The sequence below is a fragment of the Tenebrio molitor genome, chromosome 1 (genome assembly GCF_963966145.1).
Source record: "Tenebrio molitor chromosome 1, icTenMoli1.1, whole genome shotgun sequence".
Taxonomy (NCBI): domain Eukaryota; kingdom Metazoa; phylum Arthropoda; class Insecta; order Coleoptera; family Tenebrionidae; genus Tenebrio; species Tenebrio molitor.
The window spans coordinates 10,930,903-10,956,658 of NC_091046.1; the positions used below are offsets into that span (position 1 = coordinate 10,930,903).

Here is a 25,756-nt window from a genome sequence, read left to right on the forward strand (position 1 = left end):
AGCGCATTATGGACTGTGTCATAGCTATCCTTGATTGCATTTTTTTTTGCTCTTACGGTATTTTGTTGTAAATATATTTGTTCCAATTTATTTCATATAATCATGAAATACTCTTTAAAACATCCTCAGTACTTTACCCTTTTATTTTTTGTTTACTTCCAATGTCAGTAGCGATATCATTTGTTTTAATATCATGCTCTCTTAAAAGTGTCAAGTGTAAATATCAAATAATAAACAGTTGATTCATTCAAAAATAATGTTGGTGTTTGTTTAGTTTTTAATAATCTAAAGTTTTATTATTTAGCTGATACATAATTTCAGTTATCTGTCCTGACACAACCAGGTGTGATAAAAAAGACGAACTTTCGTAATAACACTACAAATTTTATTTTTTTATATACATATTTGCCTGTTTTTTAGTAAACATGAATATTAAAATAATATCGTCAAACACGGTTTGATTAAATTTTGTTAAAATAAAACGTTAAGCTGTTGTGTAATTGTTAATATACAGTGTTTTCGAAGTTGAGACGTTCCTTGGAACATGAGGTACGGTTGACTTAAAAAAAAACGGGAACTGTCAGAAAAAGTTCTGTCGGATTTTATTAAATTTTTATAGTTTGAAACGGCTTTTTAGAATTTAGGTTAAAAAACTGCACTTATGTGTCAGAAATACTATTGTCAAATAGATACAAATTGACATAAATTGACAAATTAAATTTCTAATTCACATTAGGTCAAATTTCATTTCCCGTTTTTTTTGAAGCCAACTTGTACTATACTTATGAATTTTAGCCTAAATCTTCTTATTTGTGAGCTCATTATTTTCGTAATGATAAAGCCATTCCGACTAATTAGATGACAACACTGACAGTATTTTTGATTAACGTCCATGCTCATTTGATTTTTTTTGTCAATTCTAATTTCTAACAAATCAGCGCAAATTTGAGCAGGACATGTTAAAAAAATTAACTTATTGTATCTTCATTGCCGTACACGTTTTACTAAGGTGATTTTGGCTAAAACTCTTTAGAACAACGCATACTATCACATGTTAAAAGGAACGCCTCAACTTCGAAAACACCCTGTATATTTTTTTTAATGAAATGACAAACATTTTATGTTGGCATCGTTTAAAGCTACCGCTTTGTATCATTTTACAACACAATGTTATTATAAAAATAAAATTAAAATTTGTTTCACAGTCTAGGACTGGTTTACAAATCTATAAGGGGCGTGATGACCAACTCAATAGACCGGGACCAATGGCTTAACGTGACCTCCGAATCACGATATAATGTTATTATTATTTAGTGTTATTTTTTGTGGTAGTGTTAACATTATCCGTTCTGTAAACATTTTTTTTTTAATTTCATGTGAACATAAAATTTATATAAAAGAATTCTTTCTCCGAGATGTAGAAGCATTTTAAAAACGTAAGATGAAAATGGCTAACCATAAAACCTAATGCTCCCAGCAGAAGCCGTTTAGGAAGATATAAACTGCTAACAACACCCACAGAATATATGAATCGTGAAAGAATTTGAAATTTATGTAGATAGAATGTTTTGCCTATAGTCTTATGCAAATATGTATTACGATCAGTGGTATTCTTTTAATTAATGTGGTAATGATAATATTCTCAATCATTTATACACGATCTATATTTATTAATATATTTTTTATAATTGCTTTATTACACTTTCTGCAGATTTAAAAAAGAACATAGTAAGTAACTTGAATAAAAATGATGACGATAACATAAAACTATACAACGCAAGTATATTAATAATATAAAATACTATTTACGCAGAATCAAAATAAAATTACAAAATATACAAAAGTAAACAACGTATCATGTTGTTGACACATTTAACTGTACATTATCACAGCTACATCTCAAGAATCTATCCATTCGGCATGGGACACCACATAAAACAATGCCGGACCCCATCACAATGGAAACACTCCTTAATTGGAATAACAGAACAGACAATAGCGAGATCACTTCTACATCTTAGACGAGCCAGGTTTGTCCGGCAACGGCCTGAACGCCATGGTACTGGAACCTCGCGATTTAAGAGAATCTCTATTCTCACCCTCCACATCTTTGTTCTGTTTCAACTCTGAGTACAAATGAACAGCAGCATCGGACGGTTCCGAGTATTCGCCCACGAGTGCGGGTCTGCCGTCATCTCCGTCGCCGTCTTCCGACTGCGTGTTGAACCTTTCCTCGATCATCCTGAGGATGCTTCTGGCACCGTTTTGCTGTTTGCTGGGGTCGTAGTTTGTTCCGTTCGACTGCAAATTGCCCAACTCCTCGTACAAGTGCGCTTCTTCGTCTTGCTGATTGTTGTTTTCGCCGCCGTTGCGGATGTACTTCTGATACAGTTGTTCGATCATTTCGGAGGCTTCCTGGTGGGTCAAGGGGTCGTCGAGTTTTTTCGACAGATCCTGCAGCAATTCCATCGTCAAGTCTTCGGAGATGTCGAGTTTGTCACCCTCGTCTACGGTCTCTATCGTGTTTTCTTCGTCGTTACTGTGCTCGTTTTGGTTATATTGTATCTTACGGAAGTAGCCCTTGCGTTTCAACCACCTACTGCCTCTTATTAGCATTACTATCAAAGTTATGAGAGCCATGAAGACGAGGACCACTGTAGTACTTATAATTACAGCCAACCAATTAGTCTTGGAAGATGCATTCCTGTTGGTTGTCATTTTGTTGGTGGTGTTGACAATTTTCGTTTCGCCTCTGTAAGGTTCACAAACCACCGTGTTATTTGTGTTGCATACCAGTTCAGTGAAGTTCTGAATGTTGATTACGCCGATTCGCAATTCGAAACATTGCGACAACAACTCGTTGACTGTACAGAACGTGTTGTTTACGATTTTGTTGATTTTGCTCGTAACGTTGGCAGTTATCAATTCGACGATCCACTCATCTAAGGTACAATGGCACGTTTGATCGAAGAAGTTGTTTTTAAATATAAAAGCTCTATCTTCTAAATCTGGCACAAAACTTAAGGCACCTGGTTCGAATTCGTAGACGTCGTTTCCGACGAAGGCGAACTCCACTTCTTCCAGATTGACCGGAGCTACGACCGAGTTGGCGTGTAGGAACTTGATTATGTTTTGTTCGAAGGTGATTTTGTTCCAGTTGTGGAAAACGAAACCTGACGAATGAAAGTTGCCGATTTCGTTGTCCGCTATCTCCACTTTGGCCACGGTACTGTTGATGGCGCCGCTCTGAATGTCTGTTATCCTAAAATTTGACAATAATTAACAATCAAGTGTATTATTTTATGTCGAGAGTGGATTACTTGGAATGTTGAACAGTTAAATTGGCCATGCCGGCCATTATAGCTCCCGCTCCGATTCGTTTGATAATACATTTCTCTATTTTGAAATTGAAAATCAATGTTCTGCTGATGAACGCGTTGCCGTGTACGTAGTCTATTGTACAGTTGATGAAGGAAATGGAGGAGATCTGGTTGGCTGAGAAAGCTTCACTTTGGATCTCCCCGATGTACGATCTCCGAATTGAAACTTCTGCCAAAGTGGAAAAGAATGCGTGGTACGGTATTGTCGCAAGAGTTACGTTATCGAAGGAAATCTGTAACAAACAGATACATATTACATAAGGACAAGAATAGTGAATAGTGAAAAATGTGTTGAGTCTGAATTTTTAATTAAGAATTTATGAGATAGAGGTTAGAGTTTTGTGGAATTTATTATTTACTAATGACTTTCACATGTGCACTTTCTCCGCGTAAAGTGCACTGGATTGCACTCAACCGCTTCTGCAATTTTGTCTTTCATTTTCCTTATCAGAATTCATGGAAGCGCTCGAAACGACTTTAATCATTGATGAGGGATTTATTCTTCTGAGAAAGCAATCAGATCAGATTTAAAGCTTACGTTTTCGTTGTCTTATCAGTCCGAGCGAATTTTTAATACAAGACAAATCGGAAAGTCACAACTTAAAGTATAATATAAATAAACTTGGCACACTGTTTTTAATAAATGTAAAAGAGTGAGGAACGATTAAGTTTTGTTTTTGGAAAATCCACAGCGGTTCAGCTATAAATACTACATTTTTTATATTCATACAGGGTTTTTTTGTGTTTTAAAAGATACAGTAAATAACTCCACATTGCAAGAAACGTCCTTTTATCTATCAGAAGTAAATATTCGTTTATAACAATTCTCTGCTTTCAAGAAGAAAACAGTGAACAAAAAATTGAAGATTTGCTCGTTTTGGTTTGGTTTTGATTAAAGTTCATTCAGCAAAGAGTGCTTAAAATTCTTATGTTAACAAAAATCTAAAACAATATGTAATGTTTTTAAACCACTGTTATCATGATTATCATTTTTGTGCTTTTACATAAATTGCACTGAAAATGTCTGCAAAGTACGACACGAGTTGCTTGTTTTTTTTTTATCACTAACAAGTTGGTTGCAAAAACTACTGGTTTATGAAATAAATGTATATTATTTCACACTGAAATAATGCATCCAAATTCCAAAGGTTTCATTCTGCAATTGGCAATGAATCACCTTCTGAATGGACTGTTCACAACGGACGCAACAAATTTTAGATTTAAAGGATTTATACTTAACAAGTTACGTGAAGCGAAACCTACTACAACGGTAATAGTGAACACTGTTAGAAGAACGTTTGCACAGTTTCTTGGTAGTCAGAAAAGTTTTTTGTTGCTGTTAGGAGAAACATTCTAAAGTAATACACGGACGGTACCTTTAAAACCGTCTAGAACACGTGAGGAAACCTGACTATATGCATTTTCCAAAAGGTTGAATGCAGTTATGCAACCTGGAAGTGTTGGGAAAAAATTATTACTTCTGTTTTGAAGGACCCATTGAAAGTATGATTTTGAGGAATCAACGCACCAGTTAATACAGAATAGTGCATTAACATACGTATAAATAAATATACATGAAAGTGTGAAGATTGGAGTTTACGGTGCCATAAATGTGAGGCAGATTTGCACAACTTCTCACACTGTACAACAAACATCTTTTCACATGTCTTGAAAGTAAAATTATTGGAACACCCGCCTTATAGGCTTTATATGGCACCTTTTGATTTCTTTTTGTTCCCCAAATTAAATTTTTAAAACTTAAAGGGCCGGTTGCAGCAACGCCAGTTAAAGTTAACTGTAGGCTAAAATGCTTCGTTACTTTAGTTACCTATTGTTATGACAATGTTTTCGTATAGTTTAATCTGTAGTTAATGCTGCTCATGCTGGTGCAACTGGCCCTAAGTTGTTGAAATTATTTAAAAAAAATATGAAGAAAGTGTTAAATTGAGTAGTGAATATTTTGAGAAAATGGAGAAAATAAAAACATTTTTTGGAAAGTAACATTTGTTTCACTGAATAGCATAAACTTGCAGTGCAAACTACATAAAAACAACATTATGATTATACTTTCAAAGTTAACTAAATTTCTATTGAGTGGTGCAACAGTTGGCTTTGGCTTTTTAAAGAGAAATTTGCAAACAAAAGAACACTCACAACACCAGGGAGAATATTTTCTGCATATATTAAGTGACGCTCAATGGTCGATTAAAAACCAGATTTTAATGAATAAACACAGATAAATTTTATGTTTTTTTTTTTTTCATTTAAGTTAAGATGTCGCTTTTCTCCTTCATATCATATAATTAACCACAATTTTCTTCTCTTGAAATTGGAGAGTATGCCGTCAACTTTATTTGACCATTTTTAATCCTCACAAAACTTACTTATCTACTTATTTGACTCCTGAACAGTAATAACCATGCAACCAAAATTACAATTTAGAATTTAATCTTGTTTAACACAGATCATTGGAATAATTAGAAAAAATATTATTCGCCGCAACTGCAATTTTTTATACGAGGTGTATCTAAAATGGGTGTGTTAATTTTAACACGTACTAGAGCTCGTTAAATGAACCGTTTTTTCTATTTGAATTTTTTACGAAAAATTGTTACAAATTGATGTAAAATTGGAATAAATTATTTAGCTATCAAAATATAAATCTTACGCTTTTACACGAGTGGTGCGTTCTCAATCGACTCTCCAACGCCAACTTCCACGCCAAATTTAAAAAAACACCCTTTATAGGTAGTTAATCATACAAAAAGACTTGTTCGGTCCCGTTAGTCGGTACCGCTCGGGAATTGTCGGACGGTAAACAAGACTCGTTTGGTAAAAATTTGGGGGCAAACAATTTTGGAAATCTTTTGCGAATTTTGCCAAAATGTTATAGAGAAAAGTTTCATAAATTGGCGAGTTCTTCCAGTGGTTAAAATTAACACACGTATTTCAAATACACCTGTATACTCGTAGAGATTCTCGAAATGTTGGTGTTCAACGATCACGTCATCGATCGGTTCTGGGAAAAAGTATATGTAATCAAAAACTGGTTACAAAGTTAAAAATTATTCTCCAATACTCACTGTAGATACGCTTTTATGTATAATATTAAAAAAAAGTGTGGTTACTGCTCAAGTAATGATTGATTTAATAACAACAATTTACTATTAAAAGGCTAGTTGTTTATTTTAAATTATTATTTACGTATTTGCTTTGGCATTATTTTAAATTTTCTTGTACAAAATAAAAACTTGTAAGGATTCTTTATCCTGGAAGTACCTTAATTTGTCAAGGGAATTAACCCACTGAACTAGATACGCTCAATCAACATTATTGGTGATAAAACATGAAGCACAATTAAAAGTAATCCGTAGGCAACTGAAAGGATGCTTACGATCGTTACGGGGCCGTGCCTCCCGATACTGCCTTGATTCTTGAATTCAAAGGTCTCGGTGGCCAACGTGAACTTCGAAATATCTTTGAAGAGGGCACTTTTCAACTTTCCAAAGGCGGTCTTTTCCAAACTCACCGAACCGCATCTTATAATTTCGACTTCTATGGAACTCTGAAACAAACGACGTTTAAACAAAAACACGGAAACAACAAATCGACAATTGTGTCTCACGAAACGAACGCAATAAAACAGCGACACCGGCGTTCATCACTATTATTAGCCGAGGGCAAAGAGACACAATTCGTTCTGGTTTGACGTGCTTAATCGCAATTTTTTTATCAGCAGAGGACGCCGTTTTGCTCGTCAGTTTGCACAGTCTGGGAAACACGTACCTGCACATTTTCGAACGCGCCAGTCTTTATGCTTAAGTGATCACAGTTCTGTATTTGAATTAGTAGACTAGGAGAAGTTAGATTGCGGAAGGATTGTTTTTCCATCACAAGGGTGCGAGTGCCTTCTATGTGAAGAAGGGTTAAGGCGGGCATCCGGTCGAAGGACTTCTGACCCAAGACGATGCGTTTACCTCCGGTTATGAAGATTTCGTTGGCCTTTTCAGGTATACGCAACTTGCTCAGTTCCAGTTCCTGAAAGTAAAAAAAAAAAAAATAGTGAAATCAGGGATGTTTATTTTCCGAGAAGTTGGTGTTCATCACATTTTATTCTTTCAAGGCTGCCTTCTCAGTATTCCGTGTATGCATATAAAATTAAACACTTGTGAAAATCTAAATAGACTGGGACTGATTAAAAAATGTCCTCAGCCTTGGAAATGTGTCATCACGCGGCATGCTAAAATGTCAGCTTTTGGTTGTTAAATTGTTGACACTTGGAAAAAAAATTACGATTAAACTTTGCCGTAAAAATATGAAAAATGTGGTTGTTGTACTCTAAAAAGTGAAAAACAATTTGGATCTAAAATTATAACAAACAAATTTTGAACAGCAACTATTTTGAAACGTACGTACGTGGGCGGTTCTTTTTTCAGAAACTCAGGACGAATGCTTGTTCATTTAATAAAAAATGGTTTTTGCAAAATTCAAGACAAGTTGCGGACTAGAATGTTTTCCTAGAATAGTTGCAGTGATTATTCTTACAGGAATACATATGGTATTGTAGATTAAAGTGATTTATGGATTTCAATCGAGTTTCATGACTTCTCAACCACAACGATTATGTAAATAAATCTTAATGCGCAGTTGTTATCTCTAGTCTAGAAGATATTTTTATTTTTCAAACTAAAACTGTTTCCCTTCTGTCTCTGATGTTCAGCAAAATTGTACATTTTTGAAGAACTCTCATCCATTTTAGCAGTAGAATAAAAACATATCAAATTTTCTTTTCGCAAAAGGAAAATAGAACAAAATATTTAAAACAGCGGGGACTTCGTGTTAAATCTAATAATTAAACGTATTTTTTATATTTGTATTAATGCGTCAGGTTGATTTATCGAATTAATGTTCAACTTTTCAAATACGTATTACATTTAGTCATTCATAATTTTAACATTGTGTGAATGCACAACGATGTATAATGACAGTTCCGAGGCGTCATTATCCAATTACAAAGTACGTTTAAAAAGATTTTTTTAAGTTAGAAGAAAATTTCGACAACTCGACTCGTAAGCGTTATTGTTGTTAGAATAAATCTAACAATTTTTATTTTTTCTTCACTGTTTATTCCTTGAAGTGAATTACTTACATTTCTAGACATGCCTCCCTCACTCATATATGTACAGTGTGATTGAAAAAGAATGAGGACAATTTGAATTTGGCGCCTAGTGAATAATTTGTCATGTTGGTAACAAGTATTGACAGTAAAAATAAAACTTGATATGATCATGGGCGTATCTACTGGGGAATTGCAAATTGGTGACAATTGACAAACGAAATCAAAACAATGGGTTTGACCCTGGTTTGACGGAAACCTATGGATAAATCTTGACAGCGATGCTCTTCTGAAGCAAAACTGCCACACACAAAACATGAAACGCACTATAATTTATGGCGCCAAATTCAACTTGTCCTCATCCTTTTCCAATCACACTGTACTACACTGAGTGGCGGGAAGATATGGTACGTATTGGCTTCAATCTCAAGAGTTCTGATTTTCGAGGGGTGATTTTAACATTTAAACATGCATATACTTGGCGAACTAGAAAATATTGGTAAGTTGCGGGGGTTTAGAGTAAGATAAGTTTTCTATACTCCGTTTCTGAGTTCGATGCCGGTAAGTCGTAAAACCAGGTTGTCATAAATCAATAATAAATCAGCGCTTAACACACACACATGCAAATTTGTTTTGTCGAGAAGATATTTGCGCTCGGCTCACGTTAACAAATTTCTCATCCTCGTTCTGAAAACTGTGTGCAGGCGTAAGAGTGAGAAAACATGATGTTTGGAAGATGACAGGTAAGGGATAGTACTTTAGAGCAGAAAATCCAAAAAGTTGAATTATAACATTTTAATACTAGTAGAATGGCCTAGGCTGCTTTATAATTAATGATTCATGAAATGTTTCGGACGCACTGGAATCTGTCAGCGCTTCGGTCGTTTCATGGCTTGGCGGCATCGGGCTCAGAAACAGAGTATAGTTTGTTAATTTCTACTTTGAGTTACTTTTTTTCATTGTTTGTACCGTATGTTTCAAAAAATGTATGGTCAAGTAGCTGTGAAAACCAAAATAATCGAAAACGTGTGTCGCACCTTTACATTATTAACTATAACCAAAGACCAAGATTCACATCATCTGACTGAGTTGGCGAATTGCAGTGCTATTGTACGATACCTAGCCAGCGATAGCGGCACGGTCAAAGGTTAGTAACGGTGGCTCATTCATATAGGAACCGTTCTCCCATCAAAATCATTTTTGATTTTACTGAAACTGTCGAAAAATCCATAGCCCTATTGTTCATTACTTCAAGACTGTTCTCATTAGATGAGTCAAGCCTTAAGTTCAAATACATATTTTGTTTTTCACGGCCGCTCTTAACCATCATTTTCATATATTTTTTTCATTTATAACAATTAAAAGAAAAAATCAATTATCATGAGTTTTTAATACAATTATAAAAATGTAACACAAACATTAGTAACCACGAAACTCGAGGGTTGCGCTTGCGGGTGTGTTCACTTCGAAAATTAGTTTTTTTTTTTAAGTTTAGAGATTTTAAATTTCGTGTGTTCATGAAGGCACTAGGACTTGCCCCCCGAGCACGTTATTTTAAAACTGCAAAAACTTTGTATGTATAGTATTAAACAACACCATATAGTGTGAACATTATTTAAAATTGCAAATTTTTATTTATATGGCGTCTGACCTGATTTTTTGTCCGCTCATAAATATTCAACATTAATTAAATCACCCGAATATATTTATGTGACCCGTATAAGCTCCATTTTATCTAAAGTTTTAGTTATTTGATGTGGACGTTGCGTAAGTATGCCGCACACAGTGGGTGACCTGTGACTCTAGTTAATTATCATCTTCTTTGCGCTCCGTAATTATCTCTCATTCTGTAATCTTAAAAAGAACAAGCGTGTATGTCTTTACATCCATTTTATGATTTGGTCCAATTCACAGCCGACAACTTCCAGTCAGTCATCAATGTTGATGCAATATTTACCGTACACGAGATTTATTATTTTTTGGAAGAATTTTTCCACGTAGATTATTCTAATCTCGATGAATTAATTTAGTTCCACATGTTCAGAACAAGTTGACATTGAAAGGTTAATTAAGCGGTGAAGAGAATGTACCAATTAAGTAGTTTTATGCACGACCGCTCTGAAAATAAATAGCCAAAGCAATAATTTCGATTGTTCGAAGATAATAAATTGATTGCGAAACTGAAATTGAAGACGGTATCGTCTTTTCTATTACGTGCTAATAGAGTCATGTTTGGTTCAGTGCAACTGACACACAGAAGATAGGCGGGACGAGATACATTATAATTTATTTGCGAGGGGGCGCACCTACTCCATTAATGTGTTGTCTCCCATGTAAGGTTGCGATACTCACTACAAACAATAGGTGTAGTAGCCGCTTCTTTTTTCTTCTCACAATGCAGGTTTCACGTGCAACCACACGCACCGACGAGAGGGTAAATCTGCGTTAGTTAATTAAAATCGTGAATCGAGGGTCTCCGTGTTCAAACAAACAAAATTGGGCTGAAATGTTACAGTGGGACCGGGCAACTTCCTCTCGAAGAAATTTTATCTTTGGATTAACAACCGGAAACAAGCGAACTGGTTTATTCAAAGAGACCACCCTTCAACCTCGGATTCACAGTTTCAAGAGCAAACAATTTAACACAAACACCCCACATTCCACAACATCGAAAGGCACTGACACGCAACTATCGCAGCCAACAAAACTAATCCATTATGGTTGTTTTTCGGTGCATCCCCTCGAACAATATGCGGGTTGGTTCTCATCTTTCGGGTGATGACGGTTCCACGAGGGTGCGGTAATGTCGATTAATCTAGGAAGTTTTAAAGCGTTTCCGGTATAGATCGACATAATGTACAGGATCAGGGTTAATGAACCGGTAAATTTAGGCCTTATTGGCACGTCCATTAGACCAGAGGTACTGTTTCTCGTTCTCCGCCTTTATTGCCTTAATTGATTGTGTGAAAGGTCAATAGGGCCGCAGACCCAAGCCTGCTGTTTTTTATTAGGCGGGTGTTGCAGTTCCTTTCATCAAAGAGCTGAAGCTTAATACGTGAAAATGGCTACGTAAACGTAGACAGTGACCTTCCGACACAAATTTCTGAGCGACGTGTTAAGGACCCAGTGGCTAAAAATTGACGTTTGCATTTTTGACTTTCATTTTCTTGCGCTTCGCAACTCCCAGTGTGTTGAGAATTTGGAATTCAAGAAATCACACACCACCAACTGTAGTGAATAATTCACGACCGAGCCATCTATTTATACACTGTTTGTATAAATATACCCAGTGAAAATCGCGAAACCCTGGTGGTGCAACGTCGCTAGTTAATCAGGTGACTGAATAAACGGTGACTCAAGCAACTACTGACACTTTGTACTAAGGTTGTTACCGAAAAGTCGCTTTGTTACCAACTGTTGTTTTATTTATAGTTCTGATTTTCAGTGTTTTTCAAAGGAAACAAAGTGTGGCCAATTTTTTTCCGCGTAGGAACAAGACCCACGCCGCCGCTATATATTTTGCATTTGAAAAAATAAGTAAAGTTCTGGGAGTTGGTTCACCCGTACCATAAAATGACTAATTTTATCGAAGAATCGTGATATATAAAAAACCGGGAAAACCACACCCTCGCTTGTATTTTAAAACGTGAAATCACCTAGATGGGCGAAAGAAAGTGAAATCTGTAGGCGTGAACCTCGCATCCTAAAATATTGCCGTAAACTTTTAAACAATCCTCTCCCGTTAGAAGTTTATTTTAAAATTTGCCGTTCCAACTAGAATCGATTTTTTGAAGTCGCGTTTGAGTGAATCATGTTTTGACCCCGGTGTCACGGTTAATAGAGGTGTAATTTAGAGGAAGAAAGGTTTTCTGTAGATCGGGAAGCACACATCCAACTCTCATTACATTTTGATGTTAATCGACGCAGTTCTGATTTGTTCCAGTAATTGACAATGATTCAATTAACTATTAATTAGCCCATTGAATTACACATCAAGAATTCAGCAGTCGCCCACATGGATCGACCAAATTGGAACCATTCATTAAAACAGTTCGGTGCCGTCAAAGAAACAAAATAAACAGTTGAATGTTAGTTTGGAAAAAAGAACAGTTGAAGTTGCATAGCTCGATTATAATGTAGCAAGCAGTAGGGCATGAAAGCTGCCAGAAATAAAATCTCATATATTTTTTACTAGTAACAGGAAGTTGCCGTCTAAAATCGTACGCATAAACATTTTTGGAAAGATTTCGCCACTGGTTGGTGTCTGGAAAATACCTTCGATGCCACATTATTCCAGTACGATGGAAAATGGATCATATCTATGTAGGACTTATTAACGTGTTGACAGTTCGGATGCATTTGTAATTATTTATATTTAGCCGAATATCTGAGTAAACGGCGTCTTTGTTTAATCGTAGAGGAAATTGATAAACATAATGGCATGTTCGGTGATAACCATGTGGACAGAAGACAAGGACGGAGGAGCGAGAAAGTGGGAAGAAATTTTTTGTTGCTAATAACACACGCGTTCTGCAGGTGAAGCAACAACGGATGTATCAATCATTCCAATATAAAATTCCATGGTACACGTTATTAAAAAGTGCGGGGGGCATAAAGACATCAAAAGCACGAGACGAACAGCCTATCTGTAATAAAGTGCTAAAGGAAGATCGAAACGACATGCCGAGAGAAAATAGTTTGTCTGGCACATGGTGATGCCGCTTCTCCCGCTTTTTTTATGGAAGGATTGTTGGGATGACGTCGAACGGTTTGGTAAAGGCAGGAACTGTGCCCTGTAACGTCACGTTTCTGGTTAATTCACCACGAAATCGACTGTTGTTTGTGTTCGAATTATTGTCGTTAATTGGGCGAATTCGGGGAAAGTTCAAGGCGACGCTAATTAGTCAATGCGAAATGCAACTGGCGATTTACGAGGCCGATATTAAAGTAATTATCGGCATCTGGTACACGTGCTCGTCTTACGAGATGGACTAATTAATCGCCACTAATTTATTAATACGTCAATCATTAGAACGGCGAGAGGAAATAGGAAGGAAGGCAATCAGACGACTACAAGCGCATCTTTCATGTTCGTTTCACGCATGATAATAACGGAATGTTAGAGACTAAGCAGGGTCATACGGATTGATTCCACTTGAACAAAAATAAAACCTAAATTAGTGTCAGTTTTTGCTTTGATGATGGAGTATTGTCCAGGAAATTGTGCAGCCGAGTGTGCTGCTATATGATTAAATCTGTGCAGACCAGACTGGTGGACGAAGTCAAGTTCGTGACTCTTCATTATAGTTTGAGATGTTGCTCTCCGTCAATGACCACCGTCTTATAATCTATTTCAATGATAAATTGTATGCACAGGCCACATGACTATTTAATGAGGGACAGATAAGTTATCAGTTCGACAAGAGGCTCTTAAATAATTCAAATTTGATTGGTAGAGCAGACAGCATCTGAAGAAGTCCATGAGTAATCGATTTCGCACTTCGGCACGAAGTTTCCTGGACAAGATATGGAAAACACTCGTATTTTAAAGACAAGATATCATTTTATGTAGCTTTTGTGGTGTTCCCAATTAAAAAAAAAATACGTTGTTATAAGCAACGATATCTTTGTGTCACACAGAACTTTCACAACCATTCTGTTTCCTGATACAGATAGGAACACAATAACAGTTTTGTTCTAAACAAAAAAAAACGGCAAAAAATATACAAAAGAATTATGTATGTAATTTTTTCAAAATTGGGATTTTAGTTTTGTTTTAGAGAAAATATTTTTTATGTAACCCTGATTTATTTAAGAATAAAAAAAAATATTGTCATTTTGGATTATGCGCAATTATACAGTCCGATCAACAAAAAAAAAGGAACGGCAATCGAAATTGTAAACATGCAACAGCGATAATGAAGAGAAGTTTTGCCCAATTCTCCAACAAAAACAGTAAATTCAATCACCATTTTCTCCCTTCTCTTTTGTGTTCTTGAATGAAAACAATTTCTTTAAATAAAATCCACGTAAAAAGTTACAGCGCACGTTTTCAGAAATGTTCTTTTTCGCAACCGCCCCTATCACTTTTTTTGTTGATTATATTGTAACGGTTGCTCAAATGAAAAGTTCATCTTTTTGATGAAAGAAGATAGTGCGAAAAGCGAATGATGCCTTTTTTGACTGATGTCAGTTGTGTTTAGTGAATGTAACGTCTTTTTTTGAGTTGAGTTTCGTTTTTCGTGGAATTATAATCAACTGCTTTCAGAAGTAAACAACATTCGCTTTTTCTATTTCGCGATAGTTTTCACCGTGAAACATAAAACTTTTCAACAATAATCGGGTGCTGTTGGAAAATGTGATGAGAAATTTTCATCGTAGAGTTTTAAAAAATGTATCGATGAAAGTGGTCAACATTTTCAACATCTATGATTTTAAAATTGTCTTGGTGACTTGGTTTACATTTAATGCTTTAATGCTTACAGATTACACATCGCTGCGACTTTCGTCAAATTAAGAGGTTTTATACAGGGTGGACCATCGCATAGCATATTCTCAATAAACCATATTTCTAATCATCCTAGAAATTTGAATTTTGCGGTCAATAATCTAGATTGAAAGTACTATGGCGGTAAAAAATTTTAGCCGTTACTATCTTGACATTCCCATAAATTGTAAATAAACCTTTAGAAACCGTAACCCCACTTTCGATTCTTGTCATTTTGACAATCAATTTAAACTGTTTAAAGCTCAGATATTCCAAAAATCCGACAGGAATGAACAAAATTAGAGCAGTCGTACAATAGATAACCTGAGGTAAACGTTCTGTGTAGTGGAAATGAGAAAATAATTTCGAGTTTTGAAATTTACCACCCAAAAAATAACATTCATATACATAATTGATTTCATACAGGTGTCCCCAAAAAAAAAGTCGAGTCGATAGCTCCCTTATTTATCGGAGGATTTTAATTATCTATACACCAAATTAAACGGCTTAATAAATTCACGTATAGCTCCAAGGGCTTCAAGACTCGAGTGTCAAAATATTTTTTTTCAAATGGGATTACTTACTTTTTTTTTAGTAATTCTGATAGAGATTTTAATTCTGAAAACAACAATGTATCACAAGTATAACTTCACATAAAAAAATAACACAACTTTTGAAACAAATGACGAGCACCAAGCGAAAAGCTATCAAAATGCATTGCGTTACAATGTAATAACCAAATTAAGGTAGCTGGAAAAACAAATGACAAATAATAACATGTGGGTTTGCGCAGATATGCCGCCAATGTTTAGCTCAAAATGGAACATAGATAGTAGCGTTTTTTACAATTTTTTTTGTGATTTTTTGGTATCAGAATTACTAAAAAAAATATGTAATCCCATTTGAAACAAAGATATTTTGACAGTTTAGCCTTGAAGCCCATGGGACCATTTTGTAGCCTATTAACAACCATTTAATTTGGTGTACAGATAATTAAAATCTTCCGATAAATAACGGAGTTCTGGACTCGTCTTCTTTTTTGGCGATAAATGTTCATCAAGTGAGCTGTGCATGTGTAAAAGCACCTTTAATTTAGTTACATTACAAAGACAAAAACAAATAAAAATTACTTTAATTTAATTAGTAAAAAGACGTAACATTGCTTTTGAAATCAGCAATGTTAAAATGGACAACAAAAGTCACTAGCTTCAGCAGCTTTAATACCAACAGAAAATCAGATTTTCATGGCTTGCTTAGACACACATTTATATGAAATTAAGTATAATCAAGACGGCAATCATAATGACAATGAAATATGGATTACAATTTGATTTTTTTAAATGACAAACAATGACGGCTAAAATTTTTTGGCCGGCATAGTACAGTTACGGCCACGGAATTTCGTCAGTTATTTTACTGTCAATTCGAAAAAACTTGTGTAGCCTAAGCTTTATTGTCATTATGACTGACATTCAAAATGTTTTTGACAGAAATTCTGTCACGCACAATAAAAATTGATTGACAAATTGACATCCATGTCAAAAATTCCACTGTGGGGTTAGAAATATATAAAACCTGTTTTACAGCTAATGTCTGTTGAATGACAACGACTGACGAAATTCCGTGGCCGTAACTGTACTACAACATGAATTTTTTATTTTTTCAAACAGACGCTCCAAATGTCGTCAGGACGCTAAAAAATGAAAAAAATCAAAATTACTTAATTTTTTTATCGATTCCCTGGATTGAAAATATCACATTTCTGATATAAAAAATTATGGAGTCATTAATTTCAAATTGATTGACAATAATTTTTGCTTCCAAAATGTGAGTAATTTATGACGACGACCCTCGATGGGGGTCATAATTCCTGATTGACAATGGTCGCTTACCGCAAACAACCAGCTGTAAATCATAACTGGCGGTACGGTCCTGAATTTGTATAGTATTTGAGACCCTTGTAAATCAAACTTTACCACCGTTTGATGATTTCCGTCATTTTAAAATACTACCATAAATATGCTAGCACTTTGTTGGTAGATGTTAAATGTCGATGTATTCAGTTATTATCCTGATTTAAATACCAACGTTTGTATAATCAAAATCGACATTGTCCTGTGGATGACCATCGTAAGAAAAAAGTCCGGATTGCTTTATTATGTACTTTGATTATAAAACGCTATTAAAGTCAAATTTCACATTTATTTTACTTTATAAAAAGTGATGCGGCCATTTCGTACATCGGAAATTGAAGATTGTGCCTTCTAAATTTCATTTTTTTTGACAATTAAAAAGGGTTTTATCGCAAATATGCTATACGATGGTCCACCTGTATTGGCTGTATTCAAAGTTACCAAACATGTAGCCAGAGATATGTCCTGCTCGAATTACATATAAACCTTTTTGATAATCTGGCACTCACATTAGATATAAAATAACTTTGGTCAAAAATAAAAAATGTCACTTCTTAACGTGGTCCTAACCTTAACTTTTGTTTGTCATTGATATTCCAAGACACACTTCACAATCTTGTGAAAAATTCAAAGACTACTTTGATGTATTGAAAAGTAAAACTGCACTAATAACAAAATATGATTAATTTGAGAGTCGGAAAACTTTTGCAGGTGCATAAGCGTAATGCATAACAGATGTGTATGTTACAACAGATTCAAATTTCAATATCGAAAAAAATCCAAGGTGAACGGTGTAACAAGTAATTTAAACGCAAAATTTGTAAATGTCATATTTTAATTAACAAGAAACACCCAGCGCAAATGAAACTGAACCTTATCGCTTGGTTCAAATCACATGTGCATACGGTAGACTGCTTTCTGCTGTTGCGCACTTACATTAGTACATTGTATTCAGAAGTGACATTATAAAACTGATTGACGCAATTAAATCGAAGTGATTTGAATTGATTCACAAAAGACACATTCCACTTTTTTTGTTTTTCCATGGGCAACTATCGATCACTCCCTTTTTTGCACGAGCTCAATTAAACCAAGCGATTAATTCCATAAGCAGTGACTCATTTTAGGAAGAAATAGTATTCTTTTATTTAATCTTTACCTTAACTTACGTAAGTTGGGTTAACACACGCATTTATTTATCCTGTGCGCTATTTTTAATGTTTTACGCCGTCACAACCCGAAGTGACGATGCACGAGCTATGCAAATCTAACGCTAGGTTCTAAATCTTACATTAAATCTGTTCTGAATGTTATAATATTAAATCTCTAACAAACAAGATACGGTCCGTACAGCCGAGAATTATTTATAGCATTATTCATACGTTATCAGCGATGAATTCTTCCAATTGGTGACTAATAAAGTTCTGGTTAAAAAATAGCACTGCCAAACAAAAACTCGTGATCGATTCAGATAAACACAAGCAAGAAGACAAAGAAGCGTGGTTAATGGAAAGGCAAGGTGTATTTATACGGTAATCAAGTTAGTTTTATTAAAATGGAGTCCTTGGCCAAACAAACGCAAAGAAAAACTAGTTTACACATATCCGTTCGTTTGATCCAGTTTCGTAAATCGACTTCATTTATTACCAAGAAATGATTAACCAATTTAAAAGAGCAGCAGAAAGGAACTGATTACTTTAAATAGATAATTTTTGCAGGACGTGAATCCCGAGTGCAAAGTGCTAAAGGTGTCGTTATCCTTTCAAGGTATATTTGATGTGACATTTCACTAAAGTTCATTGTATACAAGCCGTGTTCGAAAACAGTCTCCTCTGACATTGGCCAATTTAACTCATGTTCGTACTGTTGAATATTATTGAAGCAATTTTACGAGTATGACGCTTGGTGCGACCAGAAAAGTAAACCATTATTTTTTCTTCAGCACGTTTACTTGCTTCTCTGACACTTTAATCAGCGAAGAATGATTTCATACCAAATTAATTTTCAGCAACTGTGATAAATACACGCAAAATTAACACGAAATTTTCTCTGAAATGCCGCAGTTGATAAAGTAGGAACGCTGCGTTAGTCAGTCACATTCTTAAATTAAATTAGCTTTGAGCACTGCAGCTAACAAGAAAAATGTAGCAAATTGTTAAAAATAATTAATTTTTTTTTTCAGTTTCCTACACTTGCAATTCTTTTGTAGGTCATACCCGACAATTTCGAATTTATCTATTGCTTTCGAAAATAGACCGCCAAGACTAAATTAACTGGATTAAATTAAATGAAAATATAGGAAGGAAACAACAAACTTGCACTTGAAATGTTGGCCCTATTATTATTCTATTGTCAATTAGGTCGTTGAATGTACGTTTCAAAGCACGCTTTCTTGACCCCTCGAAGCCCAGAAAATGGTTCTATTTTTAACAATGCTTTGGTCAAATCACATGCGCAACTAGACAAAAACGATCCGAAATGCCTTCGCCATTAACAAGATAAACAGATTGCCATCTCTGGTATTAGAATAGAATTTTCAACTCGTAGAAAATAAACACCACCATCTGCAATAACAACAATCACGAATCTTTGTCCCGAAATTGTTTGTAAATTTGTCTTGACTTTTACGAGAATTTCGTTGTTTTATGGCGTGCGAAGTGTATTAAATGTAAATCCAAATTGTAATTTCGCATATTGTAAACATTGAGGTCGATAACTGTTGGATGGCTGCCTAGATTTGGTTAAATTTCTAATTTTCTGTGCAGATAGTGGCCAAAAGCGGACCTAAAATTCTGTGTCGTTGACTGTAACTGTATATTTTGTAAACAGTGCAAACCCCTGAAGACCGTCACGTTCTAATTTAATTTTGGTGTTGACAAAGCACGACAGCCCCTTCGCGGTCGCAGTTAAACAATTTGTCACAATGGACGTGGAGCAAGCTTTCTCTTGTGCGTTTATCTTGCTGGTCGCGCACAAGCTACCAGTTCATGCCCATAAAGACGCAACCCATATCATGACAAACAAGGTAAATTGAACGAGTCCGAGTCGAGCTACGGGCAAGCAAGTTCGAGAGCCTTAGGTCGATTTTTTAACCCCGAAGAAACAGGTTGTCGAGACCACAACCACGATCACGTGCACGTTCAGGAGTCGACTCAGATGAATGCGTCGATTAAAGTGCAGGAAGCAGTTAATTATGCTGCCCGTACATGACACACATAAAAAAACATCATATTCAAAAATTTTATCCCGACCTGCATCATTACTGAACGACGAAGATGGCCTGTTTAGGTTTTCCCCGGAAAACGTCGTAAAGACAGTGATTGGATCGAGATTAGAACTTTGTGTCGCTAATGACGGGAAGCAAGTCAAGAAAAATTGCTAGGAATAATAATTTCTCTATAATTTCGCGGCATTGAAATATATGAAAGTCATTTTTCTACTTAGTCTTGATTGGCGCGATTATCTGGTCAAGTGAAAATCTCAGGCTGTTCCAGTTGCAAAATTGGCTTCGTTATCCCCAAGATCATTACTGTGGCAATTTGTGCCTCTAAATTAATCGAATAAGTGACAAGCAAATTAACTAAAAAGGACGATTTCAGTCACGACCCTCTTGTAACTGTCGAATTACAAGATTATTTTGTTGATGATTTGATTTAATGGAACAATAATAGTTATTTGTGTATCAAGGCCCAAAAAGTGCATCTTTTTCCTCCGAGTCTGGGTTTTCTAGACGAGGCGCAGCCGAGACTTGAAAACAGGCGAGGACAAAAAGCACTTTTTGGCCGAGGTGCACACAACGTTTTGTATCTCGGGAAACGAACACGAAAAAGAAAATTTAGCCGCAGAAGTACTTGCTAAAAGCATTCGAAGATAAGTTAAGTCTGAGAATAACTTTTCCCCCAAGCAATAAATATGTATCTCTAACCACTAATCTGTTGTTTATACTGCCGGAAGTGGTATCAGGTTTTGTCATAAATGTAACAATTTCTGTTGTGGCCATAATAAAATCGATCCCATATTTCAACCAACTGTGCATACGAACAGCATTACGATCGAGCAATAAAAGTGGTGTCGTCATGTCTGTCAAATTATAATGGATAAAGAGAAAAAGTAATTGCATGTATTATCTGTCACGACTTCATTAATCTGTACCTGAGATTTTTTTCATCAGTACAAAGTGTAAAGTGGACAATTATGTTTAACGTGTGCGACATTATAATTATTTGCTTTGATTGCGTTTAGCACTCAATCTGAGAATTCTAATCAAATCGAGTTATTTTTAACGGCAGCGTTTAAGACCGCAACACGGCCACAATGTCATTTTCCTGATCGCATAAAGTAGCCCCCGAAATCAGAACCATCAAAACTGTACCAAGAAAATAACAATGAAGCAATCTGTAATGTCTTTTGCGCACAGTTCTGAGATTACGTCTTGGACTGAACAGATGTAACGTTTTTATCCCCGTTCTCAAGGAGAGTTGTGGCTGTTGGTTTTCATTAGAATTTGTGGAAAGTCTTGACGTTATATTTATTTACAATAGAATGGCGTGAAAAATTTTGCTCATTTTGTGATGGTTTCCTTCGTTGATGACCTCGCTGTCGAGACTATTGTTTTGAACAGCTAGCAGCAAGCAGCCGGAGCTTAGCAAAGAAGTTTTCTAGGTATATATTTTTTTTGAAACCATTTTAAATCACTAATTAATGCCACACTGGAAATTTAAACCACCAAAAGGGGAAGGACATGTCACCTAAGCCGACTTCCCCCCTATGTACATACCAACTTTCATTTAATTTTCAATTTAAGTAGTCTTAAGTGGAATGTACATACGTGGATATGATTGTAGTTGGATTTTACCCTTCGAGTATTAGATTTCAGCTGCCACATTGTATGCAAATCTGTCCCGTCGTGACTGAAAATCCATCACATTTTAATATTTATAATAACGGTTAATAATAATCTTTATTTCCTAGAGGTCTGCATCTAATTACAGGAAACTTTAAGTTTAACATGAGAGTGTGCACATGAAAATTAGAACTTAACAATTATGTATACAGATTATCATATGCACCTGCAGGATAATTGATGTGAACCAATAATATTGAAACATTTTTTTGACTGACAACCAGTCAGTTTTTAATTAGTCGATAATCATGCTTCTTCTAATAATTATTCGATTTCCTGCGATAATCATACTCCTTTAAAAAGAAACGGTAAACATCGTAAAAATCGCTTAACCCTCACTTTCTAAGGAAAGATAAAATAATTTCAAAAATGTCGGGCAAATTTTATTTTGCTGTGTGTGCGATAATTTTACGGAATCTATTTCGTGCTTTTGTAGTTACCGACTAATTTTATCCTGTTGGGTAACTCAAGACTTTGTTATTATCAAGTAACTATGTATCTTCGTGACAATTAAAAAATATATAAATAATCACTGTCCTCGCACAGCATAGTTTTCGTAACCAACACCGTCAAATTATTACCGATAATCAAAAAAGCGCTTAATATATCGGGTGTTCATTTAAATTTGTCCTCAAAGTTGGCGTTGAAAACTCGATCGTGAACTCGTCAGTCTGCAGAGTAAAAACACAAACAACGCAAAAAGTGAGGTTAGATTTAAACAGCTGATTCGTGATCCGTAATCCGTTGTGCGTTCACAACACAATCGACTCTTCAACGCCAACTTTGAGGAGAAATTTAAATGAACACCTGATATTACAACTGAAAGGTGGTTGCATTTGGGACGGTTGTCATGGCAACAAAAACAAACATTTTCGGCAATGTTTTGATCATTCCAGAAAATTAGTACCCAAGTGCAATTTTTTCCTGGATGTCATTGGCCGAAAGATTTTTTAAATCACTATTTGACATTTAAAATAAATACATCTCTTCAAGCATTTATTTGGCGTTGGCGAGCATTTTATTCCCATGTTCACGGAAATTATGCGTCTGCGACTCGTGCTTATTTTCACAACAAAATAATTCAATTCAGAAAATTTTTCAGAAATATTACAATCTCCCTGAGATTATAACCGAAAATTTCTTCATTTTTCCGAAAAGCACTAACTTGAACTTACGTTAACCAAGCTTGGTTGGTTCTTAAATCATCACAGCTGAAACCGAATCAATTTAAAAGTTCGCCTCGAAAAATGTCTTTATCGTCAATTGTGATTTTATGAAAAATTACAAGTCGCCCAGTTTCATTCCTGGCCACGAATTGAATAATCTGCATCGGTTTATGCGCCTTTGTCCCGCTTGGCGTAAAACAACAAGTCGTTTATATTTTTGACAGCATCATTTCGTAGTCTCTGTGTTCTCGAATTTTTTTTACTCGCAACGTAAACAGAAAAGCTTACATCGCCCGTCTATAAATAACCCAGGTGAGTTTTGCAGCATCGGAAGCGGCGTTTTCGAAAAAATCGCTCGCTCCAGCAGAGGTCAACGCTCAACCTTTGTTTATCTTGGAGGCGCTCGTGCAATAATTCCTGAAAATGTGAACGTTTCGAATATCTGAAGTCTCACATGCGGATATTCGCTGTAATTGTGGCCACCATCCCATAAATTCATGCGATGGGCTTTGAATCGCAAGTGGAGGATCTCTTTGCATGCGACCGCCTCGGCTACGTGACCAAATAAAAATATGAGCCTGAAAGTCGCAGGTTAACGTTTCGTGATCACCTTGCCCCAAACACCTTCTTCCTGTGGCCATTGTTTACATACTTATTACGTAATTAACGTGTTATTAAAATTTTAACGACTAGCACAAATTTTACGGCACCACAGTCTTAGGGGGGGCTATAATGGGACTTTCACTTAACCACGCGAATTAATAGCGACAAGTTTACTTGCTGAAATAAGTAATTAATAACACTTTAACGAGAACATTATTTTGTACTTTACTTTCACCCAACTGTTAAATTGTCTTAAAATCTACCGAAGCGGATTGTTTCATTGAGACTCATTTTTCTGTGAGCTTTAGTATTTTTACTTTCTTTGAGAGATGTGAGTCACCGCGAGTTCTAACTGTTCCAACAAGCTAGCACATGTTGAGGTGCCAGTATTAATAACAAGGGAAAAGAACCAAAACAAATAACGATATACATCGCGTCCGGCTCTTGTCTAGTATCTACCATTATTATTCAAATTCTGTTTTGCTTTTCTAAATTTCCTTCAACGCTACGCCAAGTGTGCATTAAGTTCTTCTTGATTGACAGTTGCTACACTCTTCCTTTGCATAAATAGTCGCGACCATGATGTACAACGTCAACACTTGTGACAGTGAATCACAAAGTAAACGCTACAATGCGAAGTTCAAGACAATGCAGAATTATGTAAACAATAATATAGTTTGAAAAAAGTGAAAAACAAAATTAATGAATTGTAAGTTCTTTTTGTTCTCTTGATTGACAGTACCACTCTTGCTTTGCGTAACAATAGTGTACAATGGCACACTTTGATGACAGTGAATCACTGCGTAAATCACTACCATGTGAAGCTGAAGACAATGAAGACTATGTAAATAAGATATGTATTGCCAAAACATAAAATTATTACCTATTTTATCAAGATAATAAATCGGAGGTATAATTGTCGACTTGCATTCTTGAAACCGTGATTTTGGGTAATTTTGAAAGGGTATGTTCTTACACCTAGAGCTGGAGTTGGGGGTGTCGTAGGGGAGACGGTGTCAGGATGGTTAGTGGGGCAATTGAGACCAGCAGTGTTAGTAGCCTTTATTCGCATCAACTTGCCTGAGCGTCGCGTAGGGTGCAATTGACGGTCTTCCAGGGGGATGCCCTCACGGTGCAATTGCATCCTTGCAGATCGCATATCGTGTCGGCGCTAGCGGGCCCTATCACAAAAAGAAACACCCACAAGAGCACAAAGAAGGACCACCACAATCGGACACCCATTTTGTGCACTCATCTCGCACCTTGTCACAATCGCAGAACCGAAGAACAGCACGAAGGTTCGTCCGTCGCAGCGCGCGATAACACTAGTGCGACACCCGACAACATGATTCAACTTGCATCGGTACGGTTGTTGGATGACGTTTCTTTCACGACCCAGCGAGCTCTTCTCTCGTCCGCCTCCTATTGGTGCTGAAACTGTTCTGGGTCCTCGCGGCTGAACCTGAACGACTGGCGGACTGGCGCTTTTGAATTGGTGTTGTGTTCGCGGCTACCATCCTCACAACACGCCGTCCTTGTCCTCTCGCTTTAGTTAGAGGTTGTCTTCGTCGGTCGGGTAGAGATTGTGAAGGCTCGGAGTTTCGAGAGGGAGGCGCCGACGTGTGTGTCGTTTTATGTTTCCACGTTTATCGCCTCTTATTATAAATAAAAAGGATGATTTGACCGTGGGTCTCGGGGCAGGTTCTCGAGATGTGGTCTACCTGTTCCTCATTTCCATTTTTTTGTTAAATTAACATCGACGGTGTTGTTGCTCATCTCGTCTTCCTCCGCAATAGTCCTTTATTCTTCCCAGGCGAGGACGTTAATGAGCTGTACTGGAGGAGTCTTTCTAGCCGGGTGGACACGATTTTTTAGATTGAATCATCATAACTCAATGAGTTATGAATCGTAAAATCGTTATCTGTGTTTAGTAATTGGAGAGAGGTGAAGAAAGAAGCCGCATTGTGGATGATGACAATAAAATCGTTAGAAAATTCTTCAAAGGTCATTGTTGTTTCACAAAGTTTCCAATTCTAATTAAAAGCGAAAATAAGCTTTTTTTGTAGGCAAAAGATTTTGAAAGTAGTAGAATTAAGCATTACCACTACATAATAGATTTAACAATCTACCCACGATGACCCTGGTCATTTCGAATAATCTGTTTCTAACTACTTTCTCTTACAAATTT

At 36.0% G+C, this 25,756-nt stretch overlaps 2 protein-coding genes across 4 annotated transcripts in view; one reads left to right on the plus strand and one right to left on the minus strand.

Annotated features, from left to right (window-relative positions):
- The window catches only part of hiw (highwire), a 70,700-nt gene that overhangs the window by 28,942 nt on the left and 16,002 nt on the right, over nucleotides 1-25,756 (plus strand). The gene's annotated exons all lie outside the window — the stretch shown is intronic.
- On the minus strand, nucleotides 1,647-25,050 carry LOC138134706 (uncharacterized). Its single transcript, XM_069053139.1, has 5 exons — nucleotides 24,649-25,050; nucleotides 7,167-7,418; nucleotides 6,775-6,945; nucleotides 3,321-3,613; nucleotides 1,647-3,262 (listed from the first exon to the last, which is right to left on the minus strand). The coding sequence occupies exons 1-5, from the start codon at nucleotides 24,808-24,810 to the stop codon at nucleotides 2,011-2,013; spliced, it is 2,130 nt and encodes a 709-aa protein (XP_068909240.1). The 5' UTR covers nucleotides 24,811-25,050; the 3' UTR covers nucleotides 1,647-2,010.

Coding starts and splice junctions, on each gene's coding strand:
- LOC138134706 (XM_069053139.1), bottom strand. CDS start 24,810: ATGGGTGTCCGATTGTGGTGGTCCTTCTTTGTGCTCTTGTGGGTGTTT. Junction 7,419..24,648: donor GCACCCTACGCGACGCTCAG/GCAAGTTGATGC, acceptor TTTTACTTTCAG/GAACTGGAACTGAGCAAGTT. Junction 3,263..3,320: donor TTAACTGTTCAACATTCCAA/GTAATCCACTCT, acceptor GTCAAATTTTAG/GATAACAGACATTCAGAGCG.